Source organism: Amblyomma maculatum, chromosome 11 (genome assembly GCF_055883805.1).
Source record: "Amblyomma maculatum isolate TAMU_Amacu chromosome 11, ASM5588380v1, whole genome shotgun sequence".
Taxonomy (NCBI): domain Eukaryota; kingdom Metazoa; phylum Arthropoda; class Arachnida; order Ixodida; family Ixodidae; genus Amblyomma; species Amblyomma maculatum.
The window spans coordinates 52,904,882-52,919,789 of NC_139354.1; the positions used below are offsets into that span (position 1 = coordinate 52,904,882).

The 14,908-nt window shown below is 42.5% G+C and overlaps 1 protein-coding gene across 1 annotated transcript; it reads left to right on the top strand.

Annotated features, from left to right (window-relative positions):
* The first annotated feature begins 1,050 nt into the window (after positions 1-1,050).
* Positions 1,051-11,257, top strand: LOC146173810 (fibronectin-like). The gene is made up of 5 exons (XM_084585275.1): positions 1,051-1,158; positions 2,972-3,023; positions 7,810-8,085; positions 9,495-9,770; positions 10,920-11,257. Exons 1-5 carry the CDS (start codon positions 1,066-1,068, stop codon positions 11,255-11,257), a joined length of 1,035 nt encoding a protein of 344 aa, XP_084441401.1. The 5' UTR covers positions 1,051-1,065.
* Positions 11,258-14,908: the final 3,651 nt, after the last annotated feature.

The following is a 14,908-nucleotide window of genomic DNA, read 5'->3' on the forward strand; positions in this document are numbered from 1 at the left end:
ATTCATATCTTCCTTTGGTTGTGCTAGTTTCTTTTGGCGTAAGGTATCAAGGTGACGATAGATTTCATCTGTTATACATTAGGGGATAAGGGCCGAAATGAGTTCGGCATTCCTTATGATCAGTATGCATGTATTGTCTCTTCAAACGACATTTGTGGTGTGTCTTCATAAGTGAGGCAGTTGTGCGAAACATAACTTAAATATTCGCGGGAACATGCTTCAAACTTCATGGAGGAAGATATAAATAAAGCTCACTCTTTTTTTTACTCGAACTTTCAGCGTTAGGTGTTACAGCGAATCACCTTCCAGACGAATGGCGCAAGTCAGCGCATAGGTTTTGAATGCACGATCTGCAATTTCATCTCAGCTTAGTTTCCACTGTGCGACGTTAGTTGAAAACAAAACATATAGTGGCTGCGCTAGAAACGAAAGCTATTGGATTTACGGCCAGCTTTTCAACTACAGTAAAGCTCCAAATCTCGAGTGATGCTGAATGTCGAAGAAAAACACCGTGTAAACGAGCCCTTGGGTTCAGTAAGAGTGCAGTTTTTGGGCTAGCTATTACATCGCAAAAGGTGTTGAACATCAGCTAAACTAATCACCTCGCGACTTTGCTGCTTCGAGTCATGTCAGCAGAAAAAGTGCTGATAATGGCCCCTGCGCTTCTTCAACGGAGTGTTCAATTTCCTTTTAAGCATATTTCACTCCTTTCACAACAACGATTAGACACTTTTCACATGGTCTACAAAATGTGGAATTTGTGATATTATTACCCCTGAATGCAATTGTAAGTACCTTGTCGCCAGCGCGTACGCAGGTTATAGCCGCATCATGGATAGCAGCTTCGGAGCAACGGTTGAATGTCTTCTTATCACATTAGATTTGTTACGCAGCACCTTGACGCTTGACGCATATCGTCACATTCCAGGAACACAGAATGACGTAGATATGGCGGTGACACGAATTCGCACTTACACGGGAAGGCGATAAAGAGCATATTAATATAAACAATCCAGAGAGAGCAGCACCTCTTATACTTGGCATCTCGCACATCGTAGTGGCAGCATGGCGATGAAGCAAAATCTTCTCATACTTGGAAATGCACTCCTCCTCATTTTATGCCTCACTGTAACTGCACACTGCAGCCACGCAATTAAGGTAAGCTGGAAGGGCTCAGATATTATCGGATTATCTGAAGGCATATTTCGAGGATTATAATTTCAGGTTTACAATTAATTTGACCACGATCTTAACATCATGGATATTTTGTTGATGTTTTCACCTTCACTGTGTTACGCTTTTTAATTTGGTAACTAAATCTTTGTAACGTGAAAACTATTATGACCCTCGCTTTTTACCACCTACAAAACGACAACACTGAACGGCTTACTTTGTACGGGTCAGCCTCGCTAGTCCCTCCCGCAAAACTTACAGAGGCTCCATATAGTGTTATCGAGCGAAGCATTATATAGCACATAATTTGATTTAGCACGCACGCGCTCTAAGGAATAGACGTCTGAATAGCCTCTGATGGACACAATTATCGAGTACCTTTTAAAAGTAAAAATAAGCGTTTAACATTACCATTGGTATATAATGTCAACATTTTTAATAACTTGGTTGAGCAGGCCGAATAAAAATCTGTTTTTCATCGCGTATTACCATCATTTCCGTCGCATTCCAGAATTTTCACATTAGTAGCTGATGTCGCTAGCTATTGCAGTTTTATTGCTATAGTCCCAAAGGCCCCGTATCCGTCGCCGTTAGCGCTGTGAGCGGTGTGAGCGAACATCAGCTTGGCGCTGGCAGGCAGTAGCTGGTAGCTGACATGGCCGAGCAATAACTGAACGTAGAGTTGGCTACACATTACGTTGGGCGGGAGCTGCCAATTCGGGCTTCTCCTTTCACGTGGGAAGGGGATATCAGAATCAGCCTACCAGGGCCCCAGCATTCACGTTACCTTTAGTGTATACGCAGGCACGTTCACGCGGATCGTTTAATGCGGGCTTTTATAAGTAGACCGGTAGCATGCGCTATCGCGCCATACCCTTCAAGGCGCACTTGAATGCCCTCAATAATTTTTGAGTAAATCAGGTGCTATCCTTGCTCCCCTATCCTGGCATCAAAAAACTATTTGCGAAGTTGTCTTAGCTGAGTCAATTTGGACTCATCGAAAATAATGTTTGAAGATTTCCTACTATAGCGTTGTAGGCAGGAGATTATGTCTTTGTACTCTTGTAAAAACAAATACTCGACAAGCTTAAGCAGTAAATGTTCTATAATAATTTACATATGTACGAAATAATTTGTTTGGAAATATTTGTTTGGCGAGCTATCTCTTTCACGAGGGAGAGTGTTGCTGTCCAATTGCCTTTATTCGAATCGCTTATGTCATGCGTGTCTTTTGTTTAGTCTTTTTTCCCTACCATTCTAGCAAGTCAATTCTAGAAAATAAAAACATACAAAAATTGGTAGCGCTGTGACAACATTGTAAATAGAGCGCTACATGAAATTACAACACTAAACATGCTAAAAAGCTCCGATACTCAAATCGGTGTCATATTAGTGGTAACTTCCAGTTGTTTGTCTCGAACCTTCTATCCTATGCCAGTCATCTCGCCAATATATTAAGAATGCGTTTGACAGATTGTTCGCACATGTCATTAGGTGAGCGCATACGGCACCGTAACGCCAGCAACTAGTCTAAGGTGCCTGCAGGTATTATTGGGCGGGCATGTCGCATTCGTTGGTGACAGCATCTGGCAACCAAATCGCGATGTGGTGCTTAAAACATCTTTTTTGGGGGGAGGGAATGCCTCCAGCAAGCTTTATATACTGACGGTGCAACAACTATCTTTCTTTTACACCTTTATTATTATGTCTTCCACTATGTGATCAAGTGTTATAGTTATCTATTTTTCATGTATTTAGGCAGCACACCGGTTGCAACTTTATGCTCTGTTTATTTCAGAGAAGTGCACTCGAACACAACGCCGAGCGAAATGATGCTCCGCCTGAAACATGTAAGTAATACGTTTTCTGTTGTCTTTATGTTATTTTGTCATTCATTGATTTATTTATTACTTGTTCGTAATACCTGACGTTCTCTAAGGATTCTAGCAGTACGTGACATATGAAAGGATTACATAAATATCCCCAATATTCGTATCAGCAGAAGGAATGACATTCTGACAAAGTGCCTATTGATTATTCAACAGAAAGATAACAGTATCATCATCCTTATAACTGGTACATGACAAATTTATAACGAGAAAAATAGCTGCTATGGCAGCGCTAACTCTTCCTGGATAACAACTAATACAAATCGCTTCCGAAACACGGCCCTTGTGCTTAAGGTCTGCGACGCAGCACACGAATACATATCAGGAAAATAAAGCAACCATTTATTTTGCATACGTGCTTGAAGATCCATATGTTACATCGCCTATGAGGGACGCAGCAGGAGTAGGCTCTACTAATTCTTAGCACCTGGGGTTTTTTTTTTTTTTTTTAATTGCACTATCAAACCACATTGAGCACGCGTCTTGGGTTTCGCCTCCGTCGAAGCGCTGCCCCTCTGTCCAAGGCCGAATCCGCCTCCTCAAGATCAGCAGTCGAAGGCCTTGACCACAAAGCTGCCACGCTAGGCTGAGAAGCCTTTATTTGGGAAATTGAACGATTGACTCATGCGTGAGCACGCGTTGTTGACTATGTTATTAGGCACGCAGTTGGAGAAAGTGATTGAATTTTCGAACAGTGATTACAATGATAAATAGTCTCGTGGTTTGGTTTACTGGTCTTGTTATCAACACAATAGCACAGCCTCTAGCAGACAGCCTGGCGCGTACTGAATCCACCTCGCAACTTAATGTAAACGTTCTTCTTTCCAGCAAAAAAAAAAAAAAAAAACTGTGCCACGGTTGTTTTTCCCGTCATAATATCTCACTTCGACCGGGTAAATAGCAAGTGGCGCATACCTTCGATCTGAGTTTTAAATATACCTGCTTAAGCATCTGAGTTTAAGACAACGTGCAATCTATAAAATTACAGCGAGGCAGCGAAAAAAAAATGTACGTGAAGGGAACAAACCTGCTCTAGCACTGTGGCAGTTACCGGTCCTAATGCCAATCATCATCATCATCATCAGCCAGATTATACCCACTGCAGGGCGAAGGCCTCTCCCATATCTCTCCACTTAACCCGGTTCTGTGCTAGCTGCATCCACTTGACCCCTGCGAACTTCTTAATCTCATCCGCCCACCTAACTTTCTGCCGCCCCCTGCTACGCTTTCCTTCCCTTGGAATCCAGTTTGTTACCCTCAGCGACCATCGGTTATCCTCTCTTCGCACTACATGTCCTGCCCATGTCCATTTCTTCTTCTTAATTTCCACTAGAATGTCGTTAACTTGAGTTATTTCTCTGACCCACTCTGCACGCTTTCTATCTCTTAATGTTACCCCTACCATTTTTCGTTCCATAGCCCGCTGGGTTGTCCTCAACTTAAGTAGAACTCTCTTGGTTAGCCTCCACGTTTCAGCCCCATAGGTGAGTACAGGCAAGATGCAACTGTTGTATACTTTCCTCTTGAGCGATACCGGTAAGCTGCTAGTCATAATCTGCGAGTGCTTGCCAAATGCGCTCCATCCCAATCTTATTCTTCTTGTTATTTCCTTTTCATGGTCCGGATCTGCGGTTACTACCTGTCCTAAGTAGATATATTCGCCTACTACTTCCAGTATTTCGCTACCTAATGTAAACTCCTGTTCCTTCCCGAGGCTGTTGAACATTACCTTAGTCTTCTGCATATTGATTTTCAAGCCTACCTTTCTACTTTTCCTGTCTAGGTCATCAATCATTATTTGCAGTTCATCCCCCGAGTTGCTTAGCAAGGCAATGTCATCAGCAAATCGCAGTACACTGAGGTATTCTCCGTCTACCCTTATCCCTAACTACTCCCATTCCAAGTCTCTGAATACTTCCTCTAAACAAGCTGTGAATAGTACTGGGGAGATTGTGTCTCCTTGCCTAACACCTTTCTTTATGGGAATTTTTTCACTTTCTTTATGCAGAACTATGGTTGCTGTGCAGCCACTATATATATCTTCCAGCACTTTCACGTACGGCTCGTCTACCCCCTGATTTCGCAATGCCTGCATCACCGCCGAGGTTTCAACTGAGTCAAATGCTTTTTCGTAATCAATGAATGCTATGTATAAGGGCTGGTTATATTCCGAGCATTTTTTTATCACCTTATTGATGGTATGGATATGATCGATAGTAGAGTGCCGTTTCCGAAACCCTGCTTGATCCTTTGCTTGATTGCAGTCTAAGGTTGTCCTGATTCTATTAGCGATTACCTTAGTAAATACCTTATACGTAACAGACAGTAAGCTGATTGGTCTGTAATTTTTAAGGTCCTTAGAGTCCCCTTTCTTGTGAATGAGGATAATGTTTGCATTCTTCCACGCTTCCGGTACCGTCGATGACACCAGGCACTGCGTATACAGGGTGGCCAGTTTTTCTAGCACGATATCCCCCCCGTCCTTCAGCAAATCTGTAGTTATCTGATCCTCTCCAGCTGATTTCCCCCTTTTCATAGTTTCTAGTGCTTTCTTGACCTCGTCCTTCGTCACTGGTGGAATGTCTGACTGTTTTTCCCTACCGCCAATCTCATTACGGTCTTGACTACTTTGGCTACTGTAGAGATCTGTATAGAACTCCTCGGCTACTTTGACTATCTTGTCCATATTAGTGATGACGTTGCCCGCCTTGTCCCTTATCGCATACATCTGGTTTTTGCCTATGCCCAATTTCTTCTTTACCGCTTTAAGGCTTCCCCCGTTGTTTACAGCATGCTCAATTTTCTCCATGTTATACTTCCTTATATCGGCCACCTTGCGCTTATTGATTAGCTTTGATATCTCGGCCAATTCGATCTGGTCTGTTGGATTGGAAGCTTTCATACTCTGCCGTTTCTTAATCAAATCTTTCGTCTCCTTAGACAGCTTACCGGTATCCTCTCTAACTATCCTACCGCCTACTTCTACCGCGCACTCAGTAATGATATCTCTGAAATTATTGTTCCTTGCCTCTAGGGTAATGTCGCCATCCTCAGTTAGAGCTGAATACCTATTCTGTAGCGATATCCTGAACTCTTCTGCCCTCCCCCTCACCGCTAATTCGTTGATGGGTTTCTTTCTTACTAATCTATTGCGTTCCTTCTTCAGATTTAGGCTAATTCGGGACCTCACCATTCTGTGGTCACTACATCGAACTTTCCCGATTACCTCTACATCCTGCACAATGGCGGGGGTTGAACACATTATGAAGTCGATTTCATTTTTAGTCTCTCCGTTAGGTCTTTTCCATGTCCATTTTCGGTTCTTCCGTTTGCTGAAGAAGGTATTCATGATTCGTAAGTTATTGCGCTCTGCAAACTCAACTAGTAACTCCCCCCTGCTATTCCTAGAACCAATGCCATAGCCACCTACTGCCTTGTCTCCTGCCTGTTTTTTCCCTTCCTTGGCATTGAAGTCGCCCATTAGTACAGTATACTGCGTTTTTACTTTTCGCATTGCCGATTCTACATATTCATAGAAGCTTTCAACTGCCTGGTCATCATAACTACATGTAGGTGCATAGGGCTGTACAACCTTCAGTTTATACCGCTTATTAAGCCTAATTACGATGCCTGCAACCCTCTCATTAATGCTATAGAATTCATCTATATTACCCGCTATATACTTATTGACAAGGAAACCTACTCCTAGTTGTCGCCTCTCCGGTAAACCTCGATAACACAGTACATGCCCATCCTTCAGTACAGTATATGCCTCATTCGGCCTCCTAACCTCACTAAGGCCTATGACATCCCATTTCATGCCCTCTGGTTCCTCTAACAGCACTGCTAAACTAGCTTCACTAGCTAGGGTTCTAGCATTAAACGTTGCCAGGGTCAGTTTCCGATGGCGGCCTGTCCAGCGGAGCCAGTCTTTCTTAGCACCCCCTGCTGCGTCACAGGTCTGACCGCCGCCGTGGTCAGTTGTTCCGCAGCCGCTGGTGACTGAGGGCCGGGGTTTTATGGAGCTTATCATAGGAGGGTATGGCCAATTACTGCACCAGGGTGGCCAACTCCTCTTCTGGTGAGGGAGTGCGTTGCCGGAGGTGTTCACCGGCATCAGGTCGCACCCCAAACCTGTATATGCAATTCCATCGACACGCAGACTTTTTTTTTTTTCATCCGGTGGAGAATTGCGCGGCACCGGGATTTGAACCCCGGTCCTCCTGCATGCGAGGCGGATGTTCTACCGCTACGCCACCGCTGCACCGTCTACGGTGCAGCGTTACTGCACCAATGACGAGATGTAATCAATATCTTGCGGTGATTGCTGGGACTGAGTTATTTAAAGCTGCATTTGTCACTAACATAAGGATAAAACGATTCAGTGGTCTTTCATGTTAAATGATGGCGAGAAATTTCTTTTTAAGTTATGACAATCACATTGCTCGTCTTTCTATTAAATGATGGCGAGAAATTTCTTTTACGTTATGACAACCACATTGCTCGTAAACTAATAAAATCATGCTTCTTCCCATTGGTCAGCACTACATTATATTCATGCGCACAGCTAATTTCTACATCACGAGATTTCGAACAAATTTATTCTATTTCTTCTTTTTTTAATGTGCTGTCCGCCTTTGGTAAATGCACACCTTTTAGCAGGTAAGGCCCTGTAGGCGAAATAATTATGTATTTATTCGGAGTGAATTTTGTTAGGAATTTTCAATTGACGCATTTATTTGAACAGGGTTTCAAGTCACAGGCCTCAACGTCGTATCTGTGCGCGCCACAAGAGCGGAGGTCAAGTGGATAAAGTCTACGGGACCTGTCGTCGGTTACGAGCTGCGTGTGTGTACCAAATGGATGCCTCGGGTATGCGAAAAAACTGACGTAGCTGAAGCAAATCAAAAGCTGCAAAACCTCAAGCCCAGCACCGCGTACCAAGTGATGGTCAGGCCATTTGATGACAGCAAGCCGCGAGTCTACGGACACCAAGTTGTAGTCGAATTTACTACCCATCCTTGTGAGCCTATCAACATTTATTTCTGATTTTTCGCCTTGTTCATATCAATATTTTTACTTCATTACCATCAACACTGTATGTTTTGTCTTGTTTATATTTGCGCATAGTTAGCGACGTACAGGTGCATATGTATAAAGCGAAGCAAGAATTTTTTTTCACAGTCACCTTTGTCCTAGAAGAAGTCGAAGCCAAAGCAAACGGAGAGATGAATGAGAGGGAGCAACAGTCCGTTATAGTCGAAACGTCAGTGGCGGGTGAGGCTTCCCCTTAACCCTTCTTTGGTTTCCCTTCTCTTCGGGCCCTCATCTTCGACACTTAAGTCTAGTCGGGCGCCTAGCAGAAATCAAGAGGCGTACACATTCCTTCAATAAGCAATTATACTGTACGAAGCAAAAATGCCATATGGCAAGTTGCAGGCGGTCGAGAAGAACGTCGCGGCATTACAGCGCCATCTACGTGCGGTATCTGGAGTTGAGAAAGAAAATGTAGCGATATTTTTGAACTGCCAGACACGATGCTTAGATGGTCTCAATGCAAGCGCTCCATGCAATTTCCGCCAACATACTTATATCACAAAATGCTTTTTGTGCGTGTTTAACTGGTTAACAGAGCATAAAGGCCACAAGCGGCTCCATATACTTGACAATATGCAGATCCTCATAATAATGTTAACGTGCATCTAAGTTCAACTGCTGTATATATACTAATATTCATGCAACCGTCTAAGCATGAATACTACTCACTTGACCATAAGCTCTTACCACTGAAAATTGCTATTTATGAGGCAATAATACTGTTAAACTATTCACAATTTACTCGGTATCGTTTAGAAAAACAGTCGTTCAGGCAATGTTTCATTACTATTAAATAATTGCAGCAAATATTGTTCATCGTGTATTTCTCATTGAGATACCACAGCTGCCCTCATACCATAAACCTGACTTCAACGGTCAGCCTCGTGTTATTCGAAGTACGATTTATCCTCTAATACATATAGGTGTCACAGGCGCTCCACAGCTTCAAAAAAGAATGAACTTTGCGCTAAGAGGCACCGCGATTTACCAAGAAGTGGTGAAGAAAAATGTAGTCTTCTCTCACTCTCTCGCACACCTAAAGGCTGATCGCAAAACCGACAAAATGTATACATACCAAGTTTCGTATTTATATGTCCTTTTGGTCAAGCATATTCACGACCGTCGGTGCATTCATATCTGTTTAATTAAACAGACGAGCGAGTTCTCATACACAAGAAGGACAAAGGGTGATGTACCAAATACTGTCGAAGTAGCGTGAAAGCATGCTGCGAGACCACTACGACAACTTCCGATCTTGCGGCTGTTCATTGTATCGATATTGATTACATTTTTGTTTCAATACTGTCAACCTTTGCCATTGTTTCCATTTTTCAGTTCCCGTAGTCCGTGATTTAACGGCGACTGCACTCGGTTCAAGATCTATAGAGGTGAAATGGGCTGCGCCTCAGGAAGAAGTTATTGGATACATGGTTCACGGATATGGAAAGGGAGGCGGTTTCGTAGAAGCCAACACAAGCGTCACAACCGTCACATTTTCCAACCTGAACCCTGAAGAAACGTACACCATAGAGGTGAAGACATTCAAAAGGGAAGGAGAAGAACTTACCTCCGGTGTACCTGTAATAGTGTCAGCGACCACTACTACGCTACGTAAGTACACTTTTATTTTGTTTTGCTCCCTCTCAGGGCCACAGCTTTATTATGGTATTTAACTGTTCCTAAATTTATTACTGCACGAACAGCAAATGGTAAATGTGTATAAATCACCATTTTATGTCCGAGCTGTACAATTAGAGACCTACCTTTTCTAATAAAGATGCTAACCTTGAAAAACCGCAAGGCCAGCTTCACTGTAACGGCTCTAGAAAAAAGAAGAATATTGCTGCCGTTCTGTAGCCGCGGCATAATTCTCAGTTTACTGTCAGGACCGTACAGCTCGCGACGATATAGCTCAGAGCAAGGAGCATACTCCTAAGAAGCGTCATACGTTCGACGTTTGCATCTCCACAGTTTAAACCACTAAGAAGATAGAACAAACACTTTATCAAAGACCGAGGAATGAGAGCTTGAGTTGACTGACAACCGCTGCTACCACTTGTTTAGTTCTTCTCAATTGTCTTAAGTTGAGGACAACCTAGAGGGCTGTGGAACAAAAACTGGTAGGCGTAACATTAAGAGATAGGAAGCGTGCACAATGGGTAAGAAAAATAACTCAAGTTACCGACATTCTAGTGAAAATTAAAAAGAAGAAATGGACATGGGCAGGACATGTAGTGCGAAGAGAGGATAACCGATGGTCGCTGAGGGTAACAAACTGGATTCCAAGGGAAGGAAAGCGTAGCAGGGGGCGGCAGAAAGTTAGGTGGGCGGATGATAATACGAAGTTCGCAGGGGTCAAGTGGATGCAACTATATAGCACAGAACCGGGTTAAGTGGAGAAATATGGGAGAGGCCTTCGCCCTGCAGTGGGTATAGTCAGGCTGATGATGATGATGATGATGATGATGATGATGGTGGTGGTGGTGGTGGTGGTGGTGGTGGTGGTGGTGGTGGTGGTGGTGGTGGTGGTAATGATGATGATGATGATGAATTGTCTTATGCATATATTTTCTTCGTCTGTGTGTCTAGGCTTGCTTCATAATGTACAAAACCAACTAGCCGACAATTCACACTTCAAGCGTCGAAGCTCTCTGCAGAAATTTATCAAACTGAAAGTGTTTGCGGTGTGACTTTTTTAATGAACCCTTGTTGCCTAACTCTGTAACATAGCACTAATTCAAAGCATCTTCACTTTTTCAGAACCACCAACAGATGTAAACTTGCAGGCTACGTGTGATCACCGCATACTGGCCTCGTGGAACTATACAGGAGATCCTCCCACCGGGTTCGAATTGAAGCTGTGCGGACACGTGCAGCAGAGCTGTCTCCACAAAACAGCTGCTCCAGAAGAACGGTTTTTCAACTTCAAAATTGCCCCAGAGGAACTTATGTTCACCTTTATTATTCAGTCCTCAGTGTACGGTTTCGCCGGGCATCTCAGTGAAGCGGTTGTGAAGAATATCAGCTCCATCAAACGAGGCAAGTGCCACAGCATGACAACTACTTTTATATCATCTTCCTATATTTCGCCACTCTAGTGCTAAAGTGAGACCTGACTGCCATAACTTACATCGAGACGTTGCAAGTCTATAACAATGCAAATGGGTACCAGTAACTGCTCGCTTCCACCGCGATTCTCTCTGTTTCCTTAGTGGGAAATCGACGTGTATTTATTTGTGCAAAGACAATCTATTCAAAATTGTGATCTTAAACTTCAGGGGAATAAAAACTGGGCGTGCTTATTTGGACTGAAATAATTCCTATTTAACACGAAAGACTAAGAGAAGAGTCGAGACAGCATGGGGCAGTTGTCTCGCCTGCTCTAAGTGCGTGTCTTTCACGCAGTGAACGTATAGCTAATATGATCTGAAACCTTGAACCACTAACGACACTGCTTCTCTTTATGGCACTTCCTATATCCCCTTTAGAAGAAGGCTTGCATCTGACATTTTAAAGCTTCACTCCAAAATCAAGAATAAACAGCACACAAACGGACATAAGCAGCAATTAATCTGGAACATAAATTTTTGACAGAAACTTCAATATGACTTATTTGTAAAAGACACAAACGGTTTCGCTTCTGCTTGCCTTCTGACCCATTACGATATCCATCGATGCCTCTCTACTTCTATCTAAGAAAGTACAGAGGACACATTCAAAACTCTTTCACATCGCATATTCGTTGTGTAAATAATGCCCAAGTTGTGCCTGAAAAACTGGAAAGATTCGCACATTATTAACGTGTGGGATACTCCGGCTGCACTGCCTGCAACTTCTAATAACCATCTCTTCTTCACTTTTTTCTGCACATTATCGGCTGTCGTAAATAACCCACCATGTTCCGGCCTCATGGAATTTTTTTCGGATGTTAAAATGCATTTTTCTCTGAATAATATTAAACTGTTATAAAACTCACTAGGGAAGCCACTTCAATACACTCACTGTAACAACGTTTTTTTTTTTTTTTTCCCCTGAGTGTTTATACTGAATTCTCTTTTAAGCATATCTCCCATAATGTTCTACAGTAATTGGTTTCCAGTACTCTGTTCATTTGCAACTATCGTTTTATTTACATCGCCTATCACTTCTGACATGCGCACAGTGGTAAACTGTTGCTGACTTCTGGTCATCCTTCCAACATAGACCGAGTTTTTCTCATTCTTTGTTTCTATATTCTTTTATTTTGTAATTTTTATCCTAATTGCTTAGCTGGCTCGATTCTTGTTTAAGTAGAACATGGGACCAGATATTTTTGCGTTATACAAATGCAATGCCTCCGTATGACTGTGCAGCTGTGTCAGCTTCTCCTATCTGAGTGGTATTTTTTTAAATCAAAGGTCATTCTGTGTTCGACAAGTCTTTGCGTTGTCTTGTAGCGAACGGAAGCAGTGACAGTTACCTCGATTTTCTGGACGCAAAAAATAGGCCCCAAAAATTTACAAGAATTAAGCACAAGGTGATACTGCTTGGTTTCAACTCACGTCAACCGGTTCACACAAGTAGTTTGTAGTTCATTAAAAAAGGATCTTACTCGACTGATATGCCAATAACTCAAGTTCTCCGGAAGTGTTCCCAAAGCAGGCAAGCCGAGATGAGAATATTCTTGGTACATGCGAAGTGCAAGCTATAAATTCAAGAGAAACAAGTCTTCGAGGTGCCCTAAGCGTTTGGATAAAGTCTGTGTTGAGAATATCTGTCGGCTCGTCGCTGTGCAAACACAGAAGTTGTGAGGCTGATTTACCACAGCAAAACAGGATATCATTCGATCGCATATATTTCATCCTAATCCAGATTTAAAATAGTCACCATCCTGTCGCAGCAGACAAGATATCAAGCGAGTTAGCTTTCGTGTCATCAGAAAGCCGCTACACAAGTAAACTATTTATATGGTACGCATCGAATGAAACATCAATTTCCTCCTGTCTTTTTTGTTATACCCGTTCGCTAGCATCCGCCCCTTCCTAAACAATGTTTTGAGAGATTAATCTCTTCTTTTTTCACCTCGCAGCACCCAGGATTGAACACTTTAAAGTGAGCCCTGTGGATAACAAGAGCATCGAGGTGTCGTGGGACGGAATTCAAGGAGGCGAAATGGGCATCGAAATATGCCTCGCCACTACACCTAAAAGCCTGTGCACTAATTACAGTACTGACGGAGCCGACTCGAAATATTGGATCAGCGGTCTCGAAGAAGGAGCGCACTATATAATTTCTGCAAATTTCAAGCCCAACGCGGAAGGGCCAGTGTGCCTCAACAGAAAAACCTCGCTGAATTTCACTGTCCCGTTCCAAGGTAACGCAAGCTAGAGACTTGACCTTGTCCTGCAGTGCGAAGCGTTCACAAATTTATTTATTTACTTAATTCAACATAATGTCAACCGAAGGGTGTTATTACAGAAGTGAGCAATAAACTGGATCTCTAGGATAAAACAGTACATAGACCATGCGCTTTTCTTTCTAGCACCTAAATTTATACATCAGTAGATGCCTTGAGGGAGCGGGGTCTTCAATTAGGTTTTAGAAATATGTTCACTGAAACATTGTTAGGTTCAAGATGTACAGTGATCACCACTAATACGCCAGAGCAGTTGTTATTTGCTATTTGGAACAGTTTGACTACATGCTAGCAAACACTTTTCCGGCAGTTAAACACCAAACTTTGAAAGCACTACTGATGGATCAATTTTTCGACCCCAATAGTTGTAGGCGACAAGGAAATTGAGCGATATCTAAGGTGGTCTCTAGGCCACCAAGAAATTATCTCCATGAAATAAACCTAACAAATCTGTTCAAAATGATTTTAAGCTTTAAAAAAGTTCAAACTCGTACGTTTATTTGGCAAGGACAAACACCGCATATTCGTATTTGTATAATAGTAGAGATGCTAAAGGTAGTGTTTAACGGTGGACGGTTCTGCAAGATATTGATTGAAACAAGTGCCCCTTTACTTGAAACCTCGAAGTAAACTCTGCCTGCATATTGTTTCTTTTTGTTCTTGCAGCCCCTGAACACAACACCGCATCACTGCCTGTCCAAAATGGATTACTTCTGGTCATCACGCTTCTGTACCTTCTAATATGAACGTGACTGCACCTAGAACTACTTTATACCAATGCAACATGTGCGGTTGGCCAGCAGAAAACAGCGAATCAAGCAACACATTTTTTCGTGCTCATAAATATTAATTTATAATCGTTTAGTAAAGTCCTAAAGCTCACGGAATTATTTTTATCTTGTTGCTCTTTATTTCGGGGACGAAAATGTTGCCACCTACTGTGATAACCCTGATTTTCGCTGTGTATCCCTACCGAAAATATTGTATGAGGCAATAACCTCACATTTTTTCACACAGTCTCACACAATTCGCGTAAGAAATCACATACAAGTCACACATAATTGCGTTAGATCTCATAGTTTCTTGTACATTAACATAAATTATGGAAGATATTTTATGATAATGATGTGCACCGTATGAGAATCTATGTGATTTGTTGAAACTGTGTGAGGTCATTGCCCTGTAAAACTTTTCGTTTTTCAGTAGGGATGTATGTTTATTATGTTTGCTCCTCTAAAATTGGCCAGGTTTCAAGTTCTTTTGTGGACGTTACTGCCACACGCCATTGAAGATGTAGCCGCTTTGAGACTCCAGGGAATAGAAATGACAATTCTGCACGCCATTTTGACATCTG

What these genes read in the sequence shown, in the direction of transcription:
- LOC146173810 (XM_084585275.1), top strand. Translation starts at nt 1,066, where the DNA reads ATGGCGATGAAGCAAAATCTTCTCATACTTGGAAATGCACTCCTCCTC. An exon ending in ACTGCAGCCACGCAATTAAG is followed by an intron (nt 1,159 to 2,971) that starts GTAAGCTGGAAG and finishes TGTTTATTTCAG; the next exon opens with AGAAGTGCACTCGAACACAA. An exon ending in TGATGCTCCGCCTGAAACAT is followed by an intron (nt 3,024 to 7,809) that starts GTAAGTAATACG and finishes TTATTTGAACAG; the next exon opens with GGTTTCAAGTCACAGGCCTC.